The sequence below is a fragment of the Salvia miltiorrhiza genome, chromosome 5 (assembly GCF_028751815.1).
Source record: "Salvia miltiorrhiza cultivar Shanhuang (shh) chromosome 5, IMPLAD_Smil_shh, whole genome shotgun sequence".
In the NCBI taxonomy this organism is placed as follows: domain Eukaryota; kingdom Viridiplantae; phylum Streptophyta; class Magnoliopsida; order Lamiales; family Lamiaceae; genus Salvia; species Salvia miltiorrhiza.
This window is the reverse complement of record NC_080391.1, coordinates 50,343,493-50,361,338: the sequence shown is the minus strand read 5'-3', so window position 1 is coordinate 50,361,338 and position 17,846 is coordinate 50,343,493. Positions and strand designations below refer to the sequence as shown.

General features: G+C 37.5%; 4 protein-coding genes across 8 annotated transcripts in view; 1 reads left to right on the top strand and 3 right to left on the bottom strand.

The window, feature by feature from the left end:
- Positions 1–17,846, top strand: part of LOC130987205 (uncharacterized) — a 698,101-nt gene that overhangs the window by 336,252 nt on the left and 344,003 nt on the right. The window lies entirely within an intron of this gene.
- LOC130987215 (AIG2-like protein D) lies at positions 3,743–6,005 on the bottom strand. Of its 4 annotated transcripts, none has more exons than XM_057910867.1 (6): positions 5,757–6,005; positions 5,198–5,270; positions 4,870–4,962; positions 4,592–4,675; positions 4,242–4,336; positions 3,743–4,102 (listed from the first exon to the last, which is right to left on the bottom strand). In XM_057910867.1, the coding sequence occupies exons 1-6, from the start codon at positions 5,879–5,881 to the stop codon at positions 4,063–4,065; spliced, it is 510 nt and encodes a 169-aa protein (XP_057766850.1). In that variant the 5' UTR covers positions 5,882–6,005; the 3' UTR covers positions 3,743–4,062. The 4 variants fall into 4 exon arrangements, with proteins under 4 accessions (XP_057766850.1, XP_057766852.1, XP_057766851.1 ...); XM_057910869.1 differs by having other exon boundaries at positions 3,743–4,082; XM_057910868.1 differs by having other exon boundaries at positions 3,743–4,052.
- On the bottom strand, positions 8,670–13,364 carry LOC130987177 (aspartate--tRNA ligase 2, cytoplasmic). The gene is made up of 10 exons (XM_057910823.1): positions 12,670–13,364; positions 11,895–12,005; positions 11,705–11,818; positions 11,138–11,428; positions 10,947–11,057; positions 10,812–10,865; positions 10,135–10,214; positions 9,890–10,005; positions 9,445–9,559; positions 8,670–8,984 (listed from the first exon to the last, which is right to left on the bottom strand). Exons 1-10 carry the CDS (start codon positions 13,177–13,179, stop codon positions 8,858–8,860), a joined length of 1,629 nt encoding a protein of 542 aa, XP_057766806.1. The 5' UTR covers positions 13,180–13,364; the 3' UTR covers positions 8,670–8,857.
- On the bottom strand, positions 14,967–16,028 carry LOC131026090 (uncharacterized). The gene has a single exon (XM_057955863.1). It carries the CDS (start codon positions 16,026–16,028, stop codon positions 14,967–14,969), a length of 1,062 nt encoding a protein of 353 aa, XP_057811846.1.

The window sequence follows — 17,846 nt, the reverse complement described above, 5'->3', positions numbered from 1 at the left end:
CAGCTCCAGCCTTTTCTTTTTTCTTGCATGCATACTTGAATATGTTTTAGTTCTTAGTTGTCAAAATTTCTCTGTATTCTCATTACTCTGGAAAATCTCCATATGTGCACTTTCAGGCAGGCTCACTTCTGATGATAGAACGCAGCTAGTCAGATATGCAATAGAGAGAAAATCTCAGAGGTAACGCAAGTCGTACACAAGAAGAATTTTGTGATGCTGTAAATCAGAATTTGCTTGACCGAAACATCCATATATATCATGTTCATTTTGTGATGCTGTAAATCAGAATTGGCTTCAGACATTGTATGTTTGGACAGTTGTGATTGTTTTCCCCTTATTGCTAATTTGAATGACAGTTCATCATCGGAGAATGTAGCACACGCTCACATATGTGCTGAACAAGCTTTGGCATCGTAAAAGAGTATAGCAGAAAAAGCTGGTGGACAGGTAGGAACTTCTATTAGGTTGAAATTGGCTGACCTGAATTAGTGTATGAATAAATTTTGGGAGTTGATGTCTTTCATCCTTGATTATGACAGCTACTTGTTCAATATCAAGAAGCTTTATGCATCTTGGTTTCACCATCCCAAAAGCCTACCTGTCTAAAAAAAATTGTAATCCGTTCAAAGGGGTCATTTGCTTTTAGATTTAAACAACAAATGTATCATTGGCAGGCCAAAAATTAAGATTCCTCAGCTGTTGTGATGCCCATTGGTGGAGTTCATTTATAAAATATTAGCTTATGGAATCAAAGTGCCACAGTTCGCAGCACAACTTTTGATTGTAAAAAAACCAATCATCTTGTGACTCTCCACCTCTAAACATGCTCCTCACTCTTGTTATTTCGTATCCAAAAATACAATTTCCATTTTGATCAAATCATGTGTGTTTTTTCGTCTAATGCTGCCTGCCTGTTTCTAATTTCACATTATAAGACCTTGTATCCTGTATTCTTTTTGCAGGAATTAAAAATAAAAATCCCCTCTAAAGTTGTAATGTTTAATACATTTCATAACTATGTAATTAAGATGTTATTTGATTTAATCCATTGGAAACTGCCTAGCCACGAACTTGATCACATCTCCATGAGATCCAGCGGCCACCCAATGTCCAGGGAGCGTGGCTTCTTCTCGTCCAATGAGAATGCCCTTAACAAGCAGATCCAAGCAACTCACGAACCCGACATAGAGGATATCAACGTGAGGCCGATCCTCACCATCATCGAGGACATCCTACGCCTCGCCTAGCCTTCAGGCGACTACTACTACTACTACTACTGCTGCTGCTGCTCATGTAAAATTGCCTCAAATTCTCCATTCCACCACATAAGTTCATGCTCAATTGTTTGATTTGTTTCCCTTGTTGTCTTGTTGATTAATCATTAGAGATGACTTAAAAATCAATACTTCATTATCTTATTTCCGTTACTAGCTTTATCCGGGAGTTAACAATTCGATCGGTTAAATACAACATTATATCATTCAAAATATTATCACCAAATTTCAAGAAGATGGAGAAAAACTCGTCACATGCAAGTTTCATCGAGCCATTTCAAGATTCCAAAACTGAAATACAATATCACTCAAAATATTTCCTCAAAGATGAAGAAAAACATGTCACAAATTTTACTAGGCCATTGTGAAGTGATCTCTAGTACACCACATTCATAACAAGTCAAACAAGAACAAATGCAACTAAACTGTAAACAAGAAATTCAGCAAAACTAAACTGCAAACAAGAGAATGCAACTAGTGCTCGTTTGGTTCAAGTAGAGGAATGGAAAGGGAATGGAATCAAATAAAGGAGTGGAATGGTAACAATAACCATTACTTTTATTGAGTGTTTGGTTTAAGTGCTCGTTTGGTTCAAGTAGAGGAATGGAAAGGGAATGGAATCAAATAAAGGAGTGGAATGGTAACAATAACCATTACTTTTATTGAGTGTTTGGTTTAACAATGGAAATGAATCATTAGTAAGGGAATCCCTTTCTTTTGTTTCCCCTCTATTTTGAGGGGTAACAAATTGGGTGATTGGGTTACCCTTAAGTAAGGGTAATGATTATCTCATTACCCAAACCAAACAACAAGTAATGGATTCAATTACTTGATTCCCTTTCCAACCTCTAAAAACACCCAACCAAACGTGGGCTAATAATGGAAATGAATCATTAGTAGGGAATTCCCTTTCTTTTGTTTCCCCTCCATTTTGAGGGGTAACAAATTGAGTGATTAGGTTACCCTCAAGTAAGGGTAATGATTATCTCATTACCCAATCCAAACAACAAGTAATGGATTCAATTACTTGATTCTCTTTCAAACCTCTAAAAACACTCAACCAAACGTAGGCTAAACTTCAAACAAGAGAAAAAGAAAAAACAAGCCCAAGCATCTCTTGTGTTGTAATTAAAGAGAAATGAAGGTTCCATTATATGCAAGGATCTCAGAGTTGGAGGGCATCTTGAGACACCTAATGAATTTCCTTGCACGATAATCATAAAAGTAGCGATGCAGTTTCCCTTGGAAACTAGGAATCTTCAACACAACATAATCACTCCTCCAACGTAGTATTCCTTCAGCAACGCCTTCTTCTGTATACTGCACCACATAATTCCACCTCAATTTTCCATTCCCTTCACACATCGAATTCTCACGACGACACCTACACCACCATTAGTGTTACGAGGTGTAACAATGAGATCAAACGAGTATTCATCCTTTGCAATAATCGTAGTAAAAAACTCTTCAAGAAGAGGGAAATTTGTAGAAAACCGATTCGGAAGTGCGATGCTCCGAAACACTTCCTTCTTCATGTCAAAGGTTGGAATAATAGGCTCCCAATTTCCTCCCACTTTTGTAAAATGCTTTCCAGTGCACAAAGTAGCCATTGCTGCACGGCAAGCTTATAATGGACTTGCGGATTCTAACATCTCGATCAAGAACAACACCGTCGCCATCCAAGTCCCTCCAAGAATCCGTCTTGTCGAATAGAGACGGGCGTGGAGGCCATATTGGTGCTTACGGCAATACGACAGTTGCAGCACTTTGTAATGACTAGAATCATCATCGTCGAAACCAATCGCAGCTCTTCTGCTGTTGGGATAGGTGAATGAACGGCATGGGTTATGGGGGATTGGTAGAGTCCTCATTTGACCTAGAAAAGGGTTGCATATGGATATAGGCTGCACATATTTTGTGAAGTTGAAGCATATTAAACCCTTAACCGCCGTACCGAACCATGCGAGGTCGTATTCGAGCTCCCATTCTTGGTGCGAGTTAGGCATGGCGTCGTTAAAGTCATGCTTTAAGGACAAGAACTTACGCCTATTGATGTCTATCATAGACACTGACAGTTTCAAATCATCATCATCACCAAGAAACTCAAGTACTAGATATACCGTGTCGTCTTCGTTGTCGTGAGTAGTGGTGTGCAGTTTCCGGAAAGATGAAGAGTCGATGACGTCACGCCATAGTTTGCAGACAGCTCTGCATCTCAAGAGGGATTGCAGGGGAAGATACAGCAGTATTTCCGACAACACAACGGCCGCCGCCATTAATTCACTTTAATTCTTGTATTTGTGTTTGTGTTTATAAAGGCAGAGTTACCGCAGTGATTAGGAGTCTTATTTTAATATAAAACTAAAATTATAGTTTCAATCATCATCGGGAGTCTGTACTCTGCCTGGGTGAGGGGAAGAGATGAATTAACATTTAAAGAGATGCATGCATCAATCGGGAAATAATGATGAATGGGATGATGAAGTCTTGTACTTCTTTTAATTTCATATATATGTCCTCTCACGAGAACAGTTTCGTTGCAATAAACTGAAGCCTTTAACACGTACGACCCCATTATAAATTTCCTGAATATTTCATAAGATGATAGTAGAGTAACTAACAATTTCATTACCTTCTTCCTTGCTGTGACAAAGAACAAATCCCCTGTTCGCCTTTAACACGTACAGTAGCCCGATTTTTCGGGTATATTGGAGCAACATTAGGAAATGGAAGATATGATGGGCAACAGTGGATCAGGTGCCTGATGCTGCTTATAAACTGGAGATTTTCAGAGTCGAGACGATTCACCTGCACGAAGCAGGTTTGTGCTAAACATGATTTCAGCCAATGATACTTATAACTGCTCACTACTCTACTAAGAGAGATTATTCAATAGTCGAAACTGTATCATCATGATATTAAGGATTAGAATGCTTATTTTCTATCCTTTCATAAAATGAATCATACGTTGCAACTCGTGTCTTGGCATCAGGTAGCTCCATTTCTTCCATGAAACCCTTCGTCATCTTCAAGAAGTCCTCCATGTGCAATATTTTCCATTCCTAGCGCAATCATACCCCACAACAAAGGGATTAGGCCCAGAAAGATAATATACGGATTGATAATTGAGGTGTTACTGAATAATATGATAAACCAAGCTTTCTGGACTCAATACCTTAGCATTCAAACACATAGGCATTAAAATATTATACACAAACTTACTAGAAGATACAATTTTCCTGTTTCCACCTCTCCGTTGAGAAGAACAGCAAAATGATATAAACAAGGTATCAAACAGAAGTATGATGGAAACTTACTTCAAAATCCCACTGGCCATATAAGTTCGGATCAGTCTTGTTTTCCCATATATATGTGTAGGCTTTCAATTTCTCCATACCATCCTACCAAAATGAAAATTCTTTTTTTCTCATTCAGCTTGTCACACGAGCTTATAAGTCAAGTACAACCATGGGAATTCATTTACTAATAACAAGTTAAAATAGTGCGTTATTATGTAAAAGCTTGCCCAAAGACTAAAGTACGATTTAGCACATAAGAGTCAAGAGTTACATAGAGATCAAATAAATTGACATACCTTCACAATCACATCGACAGTTGCTCTTTCATACTCAAAATCCTCAAATTCATCCAAAATATGAAGTTCTGGAGGTGTGATGCCCAGGAGAACCTACATCATTTGTATCTAGTTATAATTCGCCACATACTTTCAAAGAATAGCCAAACATTATTCTCAGTTATGAGCAATCTGAGAACTGTTACATTGGTTCGAAAGCAAGTCCTAATAAGCTCGTACACGTATTTTAAAGGTTCCTACCAATCACAATGTATCGAGAATATTGCTCGAAGACGCCATAAATACTCATCATGCTTAAGAATAGATATGATTAAAGATAGAAGCAAACCTTGCCATCGACTTTCTTATCTTCAACAGGTATGATTGCAGGGTAAACACGTTCCTTGATACTAAACCGCTGGCTGCAAAACAAAACATAAAATCAAAAGGTAGAAAAGAGGCAAAACTAACAGCTCTTCTTTCTGCAACAAGAAACTCAATCCAAACGTAACAATATTCAGATTTCCTCACATTGATATTCAGATATTTCTCAACTATGAACACACAATTTTCATGAAAAATTATCTGTTTGATTCAGTCTTTGCATCCACGAGCATATGATTGAATAGGAACCAGGAATTTCTTCAATTTTTTTTGTTTTCCGATTTTAGAAGTTGAGCATGGTATCGGACAGTAACCCTAGAATCAGGCTTAATACTTGGCAATCATTTACATATTTCAGAGCAATTAATTACCCAGGCGAAAAAGACTAATTAGTGTTTTATGTTGCACGTCAGGTAGTGGAAGATGTGCCACTTGAAATTTCCCGAGTCTTCTACCTTACCTTACCTCCACAAAAATGGGAAGAGCTCAAATTGAAAGAGAGAGAGAGAGAGAGAGAGACTAACTGGTTGGGAAGGATGGCAGGGGAAGAAGAGGGAAGTCGACCCAAGAGGGCTCGAACGACGTCGTCAGCAAGGAGGCTGCCATAGACGAAGACGTTGGAAAGTGGAGCAGGAACAGAGGAACCCATTGATTCACAACCTACTTTTTCAGGTTGATTCACAATCTTTTGGTGCTATATTCTCAATAAATAAATCAGAATTGTAAACACCAACAAAAATAAAATGACTTGGAAAACACCAACAAATATATTTCATAATGCGTTTACTTTGATTGATAAATTTATTATTAAAAAAAATAACAAAAATTTATGTTTAAGTTTCTTTTTTTTTCCAACATTTGACACAAAAGAAATAGAGTAAAATTTTGAAGTAGCCAAAATGAAGCATAAAACACAATTTATGGCCACACATTGAAAAAACACAAATTTTGGCCATTTTTATTGATTTGGACGTTTTTGCCCTTAATGAGGCGGACTGGGTAGGATCAGGCACGCGGGTCGCGTGCCGGGTCGGGTTAGGCACTTATGGCACTATTAGTGCCATAAGTGCCAAGATGGCACTTATGGCACTAATAGTGCCATAAGTGCCATCGGAAATCCAAAATAAAACCAAGTAAAATAGTCATTTTGGCACTTATGGCACTAATAGTGCCATAAGTGCCAACGAAAATTCAAAATAAAACTAAGTAAAATGGTCATTTGGGCACTTATGGCACTAATAGTGCCATAAGTGCCATACGTGCAGCACAAATACAGAAACAACAACATCATTTAAACCCTAAATGGAACATCTAAACCCTAAATGGAACATCTAAACCCTAGGGGGAAGTGTGCACTTATGGCACTTATGGCACTAATAGTGCCATAAGTGCCATACGTGCAGCACAAATCAGATCAGCACAGATCAGATCAGATCAGATCTGCCGCCGCCGCCGCCTCATCATCCGCCACCTGACCAATCCCTCCTCCACGCGTTTCAGAGGATCGGATCTCCTCCACCGCCGCCGCCTCATCCTCTACTCCGACGAATTCTGCCGCTGACTTCTGCTCGGCGCCGCTGCGATCAGATCAGCTCCGCCGCTGCGATCAGATCAGCTGCGATCAGATCTGCTCCGGTGACTTCTGCTCGGCGCCGCTGCCGCGTAGCCGCTGGAGAAAGAGAGAGGGAGATGAGAAGGAGAGAGGAGATAGCGCAGTCGCTGGAGAGAGAGAGAGAGAGAGAGAGGGAGATGAGAAAGAGAGAGGAAAGAGAGAGAAGGGTAGAATAGTCATGACATACAAAAAATGGCTAAAATTTATGTTTTTTCATATGGTGGACAAAATTTGATGTTGCATGTTGAATAGGGCCATTCGGCCCTATTGTTTCAAAGAAATATATACTCCTTTGAAGTAAAAATCTATATATAATATAAAAGAGGAGTTTGTTTACCTCCAATTTTTCTCTCTCCTTATAAACTGTCCCTCCAAATTTTCCATCTTTTTTTAATTCTTTTTAAAAAATCATTAATTTCTATTATAAAAATAATGCTCAAAATAGATGTTAAATTAAAGATTGTGAAAAGATCTTTAATTTGATATAAAAAATTTAAAAAATAAATTTAAAATTATTAAGTTATGATCGATTAAAATATTAAAATTAATTTTTGTTCGCTCTCATTTATCTATAATGTTGAATATTGTACTCTATTTTCATTGTATTTTCATTTATTGGCGACAAACATAAGCATATGTCATTTTTTTTTCCTTACAAAAAAGTTTACATGATTTTTAATTATAATTGTTTAAACTACAGTAATTTTTAATGCAATTAAGGGAGGAGGAAATTTGTATTAATTTTAATATGAACTTGTAAACAAAATATTAGTTATATATCTTAAAATTAGAATTTAAAATATTATATATATTTATTTAATTATGTGTACAAATTATTTATTTATTTATTTATATAACAATTTAATAATATACGATTTGGACTTTTACGAGCCAAAATTATTATATTAAATGACGGCTATTAATTTAGTTATATTGATGCTTTAGTGTAATCGTAGCCCGTGCATTGCACGGGAGAGCGTACTAGTAAGGAAAAAAAATGATGAACTTCTCTTTTGTGTCAAATGTTGGAAGAGAAATGGTGAATTTTTCTTTCGTGTCAAAAGTTGGAAAAAAAATGTGATATTTAAGATTGCGTTTACTTTGATGGATAAATTTATTCATGTAAAATGATGAATAACAAAAATTTATACATTTAAATGTCTCATTTCTTTTCCACATTTTACACACAAAAAAAGTTCACCATTTTTTCTTCTTTATTTTCACTTTAAGGATGGATAATCCTTATTTTCACTTTAAGGATGAATATTATTCATCATTCAAGTGAAAATAAGAAATAAAAAATGCTTGTGTCAAATGTTGAAAAAAAAAGATATTTAAAGACATAAATTTTTATTATCCGTACTTTTTCATGGTAAATTTATCCATAAAAACCTAGAACATAAATTTTTATTATCTCTCATTTTTTAATAGTAATAAATTCATCTATCAAAGTAAATTCACCCTATAAAAAATAAGTCAGAATCGTAAACACCAACAACTGCGGTGGCAAGAATCACACACACCATGACCAAGTGCAATAGCTTGCGTGCAAATATGAACCGTTTTGTATTGCAATGTTTAATTATAATTTGCATCGCACCGTAAGATTTTAGTGCTGATTTTAGACAAAGAAAAGAAAAGAAAAAACACATTGAAACTTGCACGAAACATAAAGTCTCTCGACCTAATGGAATTGTGAGTTACACACCTACCATGCTAAAAGAAAATTAAAGATAAACTTTCCTTGAATTACTCTCTTTATTTAAGTTAATTCATACTCATGTAAACAAATTAGCGCTTCCAGATTAGTGAATATGACGAGGCCTTTTGTTATGTGAAACATCTTCCAAACACAAATATTAACATCACTCGGTATCATGTAATCACATTTCAACATTGTATGAAATTGTTTCTACCACCAAAAGTAACAAGCTCCAGTACTCAATTTCTAGCTTTTTTTTCTTTCTAATCGACGGCAGAATGGCATGATATTTCTCCAAAATCACAAAACAATCAAGGCGCGATTCTCTGTGGATCGCGAGGGAAAAGTGATGTTTTTCGAATGTTGTTGAGCGCACAGAAAAGCATCACCACGCGCTCCAATCCCACTCCAAATCCACCATGAGTTGGCGCCCCGTACCTAACACCAACCAATATACAAAACCAACATCAGAAAATATGAAACCTACATCATTTCATTTACACACGGATTGAAGGATCATGTCAAATAACTCCTTCTGTTAAGTTTTTTTAGTTGGGGGAATCCCTAGACCTCTCTGTTAATCATATGATGAGTAACTAGAGCGTGACGCACACACACAAAAATCAATATTTTCCTGTATGTTGCTAAGAAAACTCATACAAAACAATAATCTTAGAAAACATATCCAGAAACTATTGGTTCCTAAATGTTGCCAAGAAAACAAAGCAAGCATGAAGCAGGTTTCATGTATAAAAATGAACTTTTGTGCCAAGAATTTGGTTCTTATGACCCATAACTACATGTAAGCATAAAATAAGTCTGTTTATTTAACTTTCTAATCATGGGAATATGGAAAGCTGTATCAAACAAGAAAATAGAGGGAGCTAAGGAAGTGAACCTGAAGGCATCAATGTATGTCGATATAGTACTGACGTCAATCCCGCATGCTTGTGCACGCTCTGTCAAAAACTCAGGCACATGGACACGCTGAGCTCCCGATATGATTTCCTCACCTACCAATAAAACCAAGATTTAGATCCAAGTATACCATCGAAAGCTTATAATCCACTATGAATGGAACATTTATTTGCCTCATCTATTACAAATGAGGCTTAAAAAAATTAACAGATTTTCACATATTTCCTTCAAAGTATGATAAAGTAAAAATTATAGTAAATGTTATCGATTGCTTCTAGCGAAAACTAAATATAGAAATGTTACAGAGTAGTTCCCAGCTAAATAAAAAAACGTATTTGCTGGAAATCGAAAAAGAAACATTTCTTCGCATTTTATTCTTCTAGCACTCGTCTGAATTCATGAAAGCAAATATTTTCTACACTTACCTCGAATAAAGACATCAAACGAGTTGCTATACTTTGGATTATCATGGCATGGCATGGTATAAAATGGTCGAACTGCCAAAGGATAGCGATGAAGTATGTAGAACTCAGTACCATACCTAAAATCGAAATGTCAATAAAATGCATCATATAAAATGTCATTATACCTAAAATTAAAAATATCAATAAAATGCATAAAATAACTTTTGAGAGAAATAAATGAATTAAGATAATAGCAAGCAGCTTACTTCTCAAGGACAAGTTGGCCAAGCTTTCGCTCTGTTTCTGTGTTGAGATCTCCAAAAGGATCAACTTCTATGCCAGCCTCCTGCAGTAAGAGAAATCACTCAGTTAAAGAAAATCTGTGAAATTTTTACATGAACATGATAAAATTGCCCATGTGAATTACAACATATTTCTGCCAATTCCTTGTATCAATACTCTTAAATCTTAATGCACTCTGCCAATCTTGTATCTATGATCTTAATGAAATAAGTAAATTACCATGCATAAGTATTGCGCTCATATACATCATGCTATATTTTTCCAGTTTACTTTCTCATTCCGTGTTTTGCTGGACTGTGATGCAGCAGCTTAATTTGTTTCAGCTCATCGGTTAATCCATAAAAGTAAAGTAGAAAATCCTACTCTAAAGTAATGCAGACAGTCCAACTTGTATAATTTTAACATTCAATCAGGATCCCCTAAAGTGTATCACTACTGATTCCAGTTAAGAGTCACTCAAATCTTAAAATCTGTCATAATATATAGTTATACACACCAAATAATACGGCTGAACTTGATATGTAAAGTTAGAAGATTATTTCTCAAAGCACTTCTGTTTGACATTATTTTTATATCTTAAATTATTCCATTGAAGCAATAACTTTTAAGAGAATATGTCAACATTCAATTGACATCTTACCTTTAGCATTTGTACCCCCTCTTCAAATGTAAGTCGTAAGGTCTTCCGTAGGTACTGCAAATTCAAGTTCAATAATGAGCATTCACTAAAAGGAAAAATGAGTACAGCGTTTTACTCGAAAGAAAGGAAGCCAACCTTCAGCTTTTCAAATGGATATTGCTTGTTGATGGCTTCAAGCTCCTTGGCACATTTCTCATTCAAGGTGTCAAACATTTTCACAAATAAGTCGTCAACAATGTCCATCACCTTCATGAATAAGTCAAAGTTAATGATTAACCTACAAAAACTAATCTACAAGCAGCCAAAGCATTCACAATAATACATACCTCTGAATAGTGCTTCTTAATCCGCATTTCAACATCAAGACCAATGAACTCACACAGATGTCGATGAGTAAAAGAGTCTTCCGCTCTGTATACTGCACCAATCTCAAACACACGGTTAAAACCACCACAAATGGCCATCTGTTTATGAAGCTGGGGTGATTGTGCCAAGCATGCAGGTGTTCCTTTGTAATCCAACCTAAACACGGCTGCACCACCTTCACTAGAACCCGCAATCAATTTTGGGGTATGGATCCCACGAAAACCTTTGGATAACAAAAATTGCCTAAATATCTGGGCCATAAAATAACAACATCTGTCAGCATATTAAGCTGAAGATTTGGGGCTAGTGTAAACAATAACTGAAAACATGAGCAGCACATCTGCAAAAAATTTAATTACCCACAAACATATCCAAATCCAAAGCAGAATGCACACTAAAAATTTTCTTACAGGATCCCACCAAAACGACGATGATCAAGAAATCTAACTGAAAAATTGACAATATCTCAAAGAAAGCATAGTGCATAAGCATCATGTACAGAAATGAGAAACACAAATTATACTTACCTCCTCAACTTGGCACTGGACTTCAAATATTGCTTGATTTGCAGGAGTACGTAAGTCAAGGACCCTGTAATTCAGGCGAGTGTCCTGATTTACACGAACAAGTTGCTCGCCCGCCTGCATTTAGAATGCACAAGGTTTCAAGCAAAAGAACAGGGCGAGTAGGTCTGATGCTTTAAACGTAGCTCGATACCTGCAAAGCCTTTTCAATTTCAGCCTCGCTTCTAGCTGCATCTTCAATATTGATAGGCAGTACGGGAATAGCCTTGTTAACACAATAAAGCTTCCTCACTTGAATTTCCACCTAAAAAAATAAAACATAACAATAACCTTAATCAACATAGTAAGCAGCAAAAATATTTTTCACAACTAATCAAGCAGTACCCAACCAAATATATAAGTATAGTCAACTAAAATGGATTACGAAACACTAGTTATTATGGATTACTGACACAAACAGTGATCACTTCAGAGGGCCCTTCGATACAACAAAGATCTACTGTTTTGCCTAAATACCAAAAAGGCACACTCCGGTGCATATGCACCGCACATCCACCATAAATATAATTCCAACTTTGATTAAATAAACGTAATTAGGGATTAGTGAATCCTAATTGGGGATTAATGTACCTTAATTGAATGGAAGCACTCAAGTTTTTGCCACATCTAAAATCATATCTAAGCTCTACTCTTTTGCCTAAACAACTAAAATCTATCAATACATGAAAGCTGCTTCATCAAATGAAACCAACCCTTTCATATTATGTAAATAAAAAAATTGCCACCAGTCACCACCATGGCGAGTCGTCATCCTAACCAACACTGTGATTGAAAAAATCAATTCAACTTGTTTCAAACTCCCAATGTAATCTAATTCCACTAAAATGACCATTATCAATCAAAAGATGAATTACACCGCAATGGCATTATCCAAATAAGACATTTATCACTAAAATTTGCGAGCATACCTGCTGAGAGGCGCCTGTAATGGGTTGAGACGGGACGGAGACGATCCCTTCGATATCCACAATGCTCTCCCGGCTCAAACTGGTGGCAAACTTCACCATCTGCGGGCTTACTACATCAGGGGCCACGGTTAAGACGCATTGTACGGTGTAGCACTCCTCCCTCACCACCAAGAACGCCATCTTCTTCCCCACCGCGCGAATCGTCTGCGCGTGCCCTTGAATCAGCACGGACTTGTCCTTCAGCTCGTCGGTCAAATCCTTGACCGGCGTCCACACTGCCACCGATACCTCCTTCGATTGCAGGTCGTTCAGAGGGATTTCGCCATAGTTGGCCGCCAGTGGGTCGTCCTCGTCTGTAATTGAGAGGGAGGCAGCGGCCGCCGCAGCAGATGCGGCGGCGGCTTCTTGGCGCTTCCGCTGGCGCTCCAGCTTGGCGAGCTCTTTCTTGGACGGCTTCTTCTCGCCAGACTCTTCGGCGGCGGCGGGGTTCTTGGGTTCTTCAGACGACATCTTTAGAGGGAAAGATTGTGATTATGAGTTTGAGAGAGAGAGAGATGGTGATTATGGTGGAGAAACAAAGAATAAGGAACAGCGACTCGGCGGCGGCCGAGGTTTTCAGACTTACTCTTTCTCTGGTTTTAGAAACTTCTCTCTCATACCCTAGACTAGCTTCATTTTTTTACTAGCGTATAGATTCCACGAATCATTAACTCCAACCATGATCCAGTTTTTAGTTTCTAAAATTATCACATCATTGTCATATCAGCTTTAAAAATTTACTTATTTTTTTTCTCACACCTCTTGTAACAATAAATCAATTTCTTGCTTTTTGAGGGTCTGATCTTAATACACACTCCCTTTATATATTTATATATATTTTTTAATTTTATTTTTAAATTAAATTTAAAATTATAAATAATAATTAAAATTACATTAATAAAATTCAAATTATATTGTGTAGTGGACAAAATTCGTCAACTTGGCTCAAGCCCAATTAACCTTTCAAGCTGGACCAATAAGCTAAACAGCCTGGTCAATTCGGCCCGACAAACTTTGAACCAACTTGGATCAATAACGAGGCTGACCCATTTACTTAAGAAAACTTGTTCGCCCAGCCTGATAAGTCAAGTTATACTTATCTCGAGATCAACCTGGACCGACCCAGGATGACTATCCCACTTCAAGTCCAACTTGTCTCAACAGTTCGATTGAATAATTCACACTTAACCCAAACCCATCAAGTTAGTTCGTCAACCTGGCATGACCCTAAAAAGTCAAATTGGCCCAACAGATTGGTCCATCTAGCCCGGAAAGCTATAGATCGACTTGAGTCCACAACCAAGCTGGATATATTGCATGCGGCCCAATGGTTATTGACAACCTAGAAAGACAAAGTTACAAGGCCCAGCCGTCAAACCCTAAAACACGTTTCCCACCAAGCTGACACGATCAGACGGGTAAATCTTTGTGATCCCGTCCAAATCGCAACAACCCGTGAGATAAGGGCCTTGACGAGGCCAAACTGTAGAAACCCTAGAGGCTGGATGTCCACTATATAAATAGCCCGACTAGGTCATCAAACGCACGAAATTCTACTTGCTCTCTACTTCTTGAACTCTCTCTCTACTCTGCCGCCAGGCTGATTACTCTTCCAAGTCGGATACAGCCAACTTGGCCGCTTTCCATCTTTCATTATCACAACCGGCTATCACCGTTTCCACCCTCCGAAGCCGCCGACACCTTGGAATAACCACGCATTCCAACCTGTCTTTCTCCCTTAGTCCATTCTGTTTTTCATTCTATCTTGCTATTCCGTTACTGACTTGAGCGTCGGAGGCTCTACGGTCGACACCCCCACCCCATGCTCAACCTAGGGCTCTTACGTGTTTTTGTGTTGATAGGTTGCTAGTGCCCAATCTATCCGGGCGTGCAGACGTCAACTTCAATTGTAGATTTTAGCCTCTACACATTGCTAAAATTAAAATTACATTACAAAAATTAAAATTACATTAATTGAAAGTACATAAACATAATAATTCAAACTAATATTACTTAATTCTAGCCATCCTCCGCATTGATTTGTGCCCATATATGTTGTGTCAAATCATGTTGAAGTTGGAGATGGACTTGTTTATTTGTTAAATCCTTGTGATTTTGGAGATAATTTTCAAATGCTTCCCAATTATTAGTATCCATTGGTATTGGTTGCTGAGGAGTTGCATCTTCGTCAGACCAGTTGACCGTTTCTTCACCCTCATCCTCAATGATCATGTTGTGGAAAATAATATATGTGAGCATTATATTGCGTTGGTCTTCCTTAAAATAAGACGAGCGGGATTTCGAACTACTGTCCAACGAGCTTGTAGCACTCCAAACGCTCGTTCAACATCTTTTCTTGCAGCCTCTTGTCTCTGCGCAAATTTTCGTCTGACCGGATCTCCTGGTGCTGGGTAACTCTTGATGAATGAAGCGCAAGTTGAATAAATTCCATCTGTCAGATAGTATCCTTTGTTATACATCCGACCATTCACCGTGAATTGAACTGGTGGGGCATTTCCCTGAAGGAATTGATTAAATAATGAAGATCCATGAAGAACATTGATATCATTGCTTCCTCCGGCGACGCCAAAGAAAGCATGTGATATCCACAAATCTACCGATGCTGCCGCTTCAAGAACTATTGTAGAAACTCCATGATTGCCTCGTGTATAGTATCCTTTGTATGCAACTGGACAATTCCTCCACTCCCAATGCATGCAATCGAGGCTTCTCAGCATACCTGGGAAGCCATGTCTTTCTTCATGCATTTGTAGCAAGCGTTCAGTATTTGCTGCATTTGGAGTCCTCAAATATCGATCACCACAAACGGCAATCATACTCCTGCAAAATTCATGTAGACATTCCAAAGCAGTACTCTCACCCATCCGCATGTACTCATCAAGTGAATCACCGGGAGCCGCATATGCCAACTGTCGAATAGCTGCGGTGCACTTTTGGAGTGGTGATAGACCATTCCTTCCAGTTGCATCTTGCCTCAATGTGAAAAATGGTGAGTAGTTGCTCGTCGCATCAACGATCTTGACAAATAAGTCTCTTCGCATTTGAAACCGACAGCGAAAAAGATCGCCATCATAGATGGGTTCATCACAGGAATAATCACGAACGAGACGATCATGGCCTCTTTCACGCTCCCGGTCCCTATATTTTCTAGGACCGTTTCTCCTTCGTGAACTTTGCGTTGTTGCTTCATCTGCATCAAGCATAGCAATCATCTCTCGCATAATCGGATTGGTTGCCGAATTTCGAAGGTATTGCTTCCACATTTCATCAATTTCATGTGGACTAGGAGTATCAGACATTTTTTTCTATTGTGTTTGGGAGTGAGTAGAGTTGAATGAGAGGTGTTGTGGTAGTTGTAGGAATATATGGTTGTTGTGATTAATTTTGAATGGTAGTTGATTGAATGGTAGTTGATTGATACAAAAGTAACATAATTCAAATTACACATAATTAATATTACAAATACATTGTCTTCAAACTACAGATTTAGACATAGCACACTTACAAGTACAAAATAGATAAAACACACTTACAAGTCCAGAAATAACTAAAGCACACTTACAATAGCTAAACGATACATAAACGTATTACTTCCACTCATATTTTGCCTTGATTTCAGCTACAAGCTTGAAATGGTTGTAGAGTTCATCCTCCGACATGCCACAAGTATCATGTCTACAAAACTCAATATGTTGAAGCTTGAGTTGTTCCTCTTGAAGCTTGAGTTGTACCTCTTGCAGGCTCATTTGTTTATTCATAGTCTCTTGGAGATGCTTCCACTTATCTTCGTTGACTGTAGATGTCATTTTAGCCTTTTGTTTCGCTTGTTGTTTAGCTCTCTGTTGTCCCATCGGTCGCATTCGAGCTCCAGTGTCCGTAGAAGATGGACTATCTGTTTCAGAATTTTTGGCCTTTTTCTGAGGATTCTGTGGCATTTGTTGAGGATTCCATTTCTCACAAGTTTGGATCATCTTCCATACGTGCAAGAACTTGAAGTCCTTGTTTTTTGGATCATCATTTCTCCATGCTATTTTTGCCGCCTCTAGCATATCATCATCTCCTTGTCCGCTTGCTCGATTGCTCCAAAAATTGTTATAGATACCTGCCTACTTATTAAGATCTGGATTCATTCTATAATAATGATTTTTCACTTGTGATAAACTTCGCGCAGCGGTGTCCTCTGGCTTCCACTCGTTGTAGTAAGCAATAATTTTCTCCTAAAACTCATTTCTTTTCTGTTGATTACGAATAATGGAGTCGGTGATGGTGTTGTACCAAACTTTAACAAGAAGGATGTCATAGTCAGGACTCCAAGCCGCCTTTGCCTACTTGGTTTTTGCAGTGGATTTTCCAACTTCCTCGACGTCATCATCATCAACAACAATTGGAATTTGTGAAGAATGCTGAGGAAACTGCGAGCTATTTTCTTGAAATTGATTTGGTGGAGGCATGAAATAGGTATAAGGAAAATTAGATGAAAATTGTGGATAAAAACTTGATCCAGTAGGAGAGTTGAATGGAAATTGTTGGGGAAAATTTGAACCACCAGGAGAGTTGAATGGAAATTGTCGGGGAAAATTTGAAGACATTTGGTAGTTGTATGGAAATTGTTGTTGAGGGTAGGACATGTGATGGTATTGTGAACTTGAAAAATAGGAACCTTGAATATTTTGGGAGCTTGAATTACTAGAATCGGAATTTTGGGAGCTAGAATCCGCCATTTCACTTGTGAAAATGAAGTGAACAAGAGAATAAAAAAAATGAAGTATTGGAGAGTTGTATGAAAATGAAAGAATGAAATGAGTATATATAGAAATTTTTAAGAATTAAGTCGTTATAAAAATATTTCCGTTACAAAAGAAAAAAAAATAGTTGTTTATTGATATGAAAATAGTCGTTACATTCATATATGTATTTGTTGTTACATGAATTGGAATAGGAAATAAAGCAATCAAAAATAAGAGTAGAATTAAAAAAATAAATAAAAAAGAAGCAAAACACCACAAATTTCGGCTACCAAGTCAAAAAAACTAAAAAATTGGGCCCATGTGTGTCAGCCAAAAATTGGTTTTGAGTTGCCAACCAGTTTTTGGTGTAAAATTTGGAAATCAGTTTTT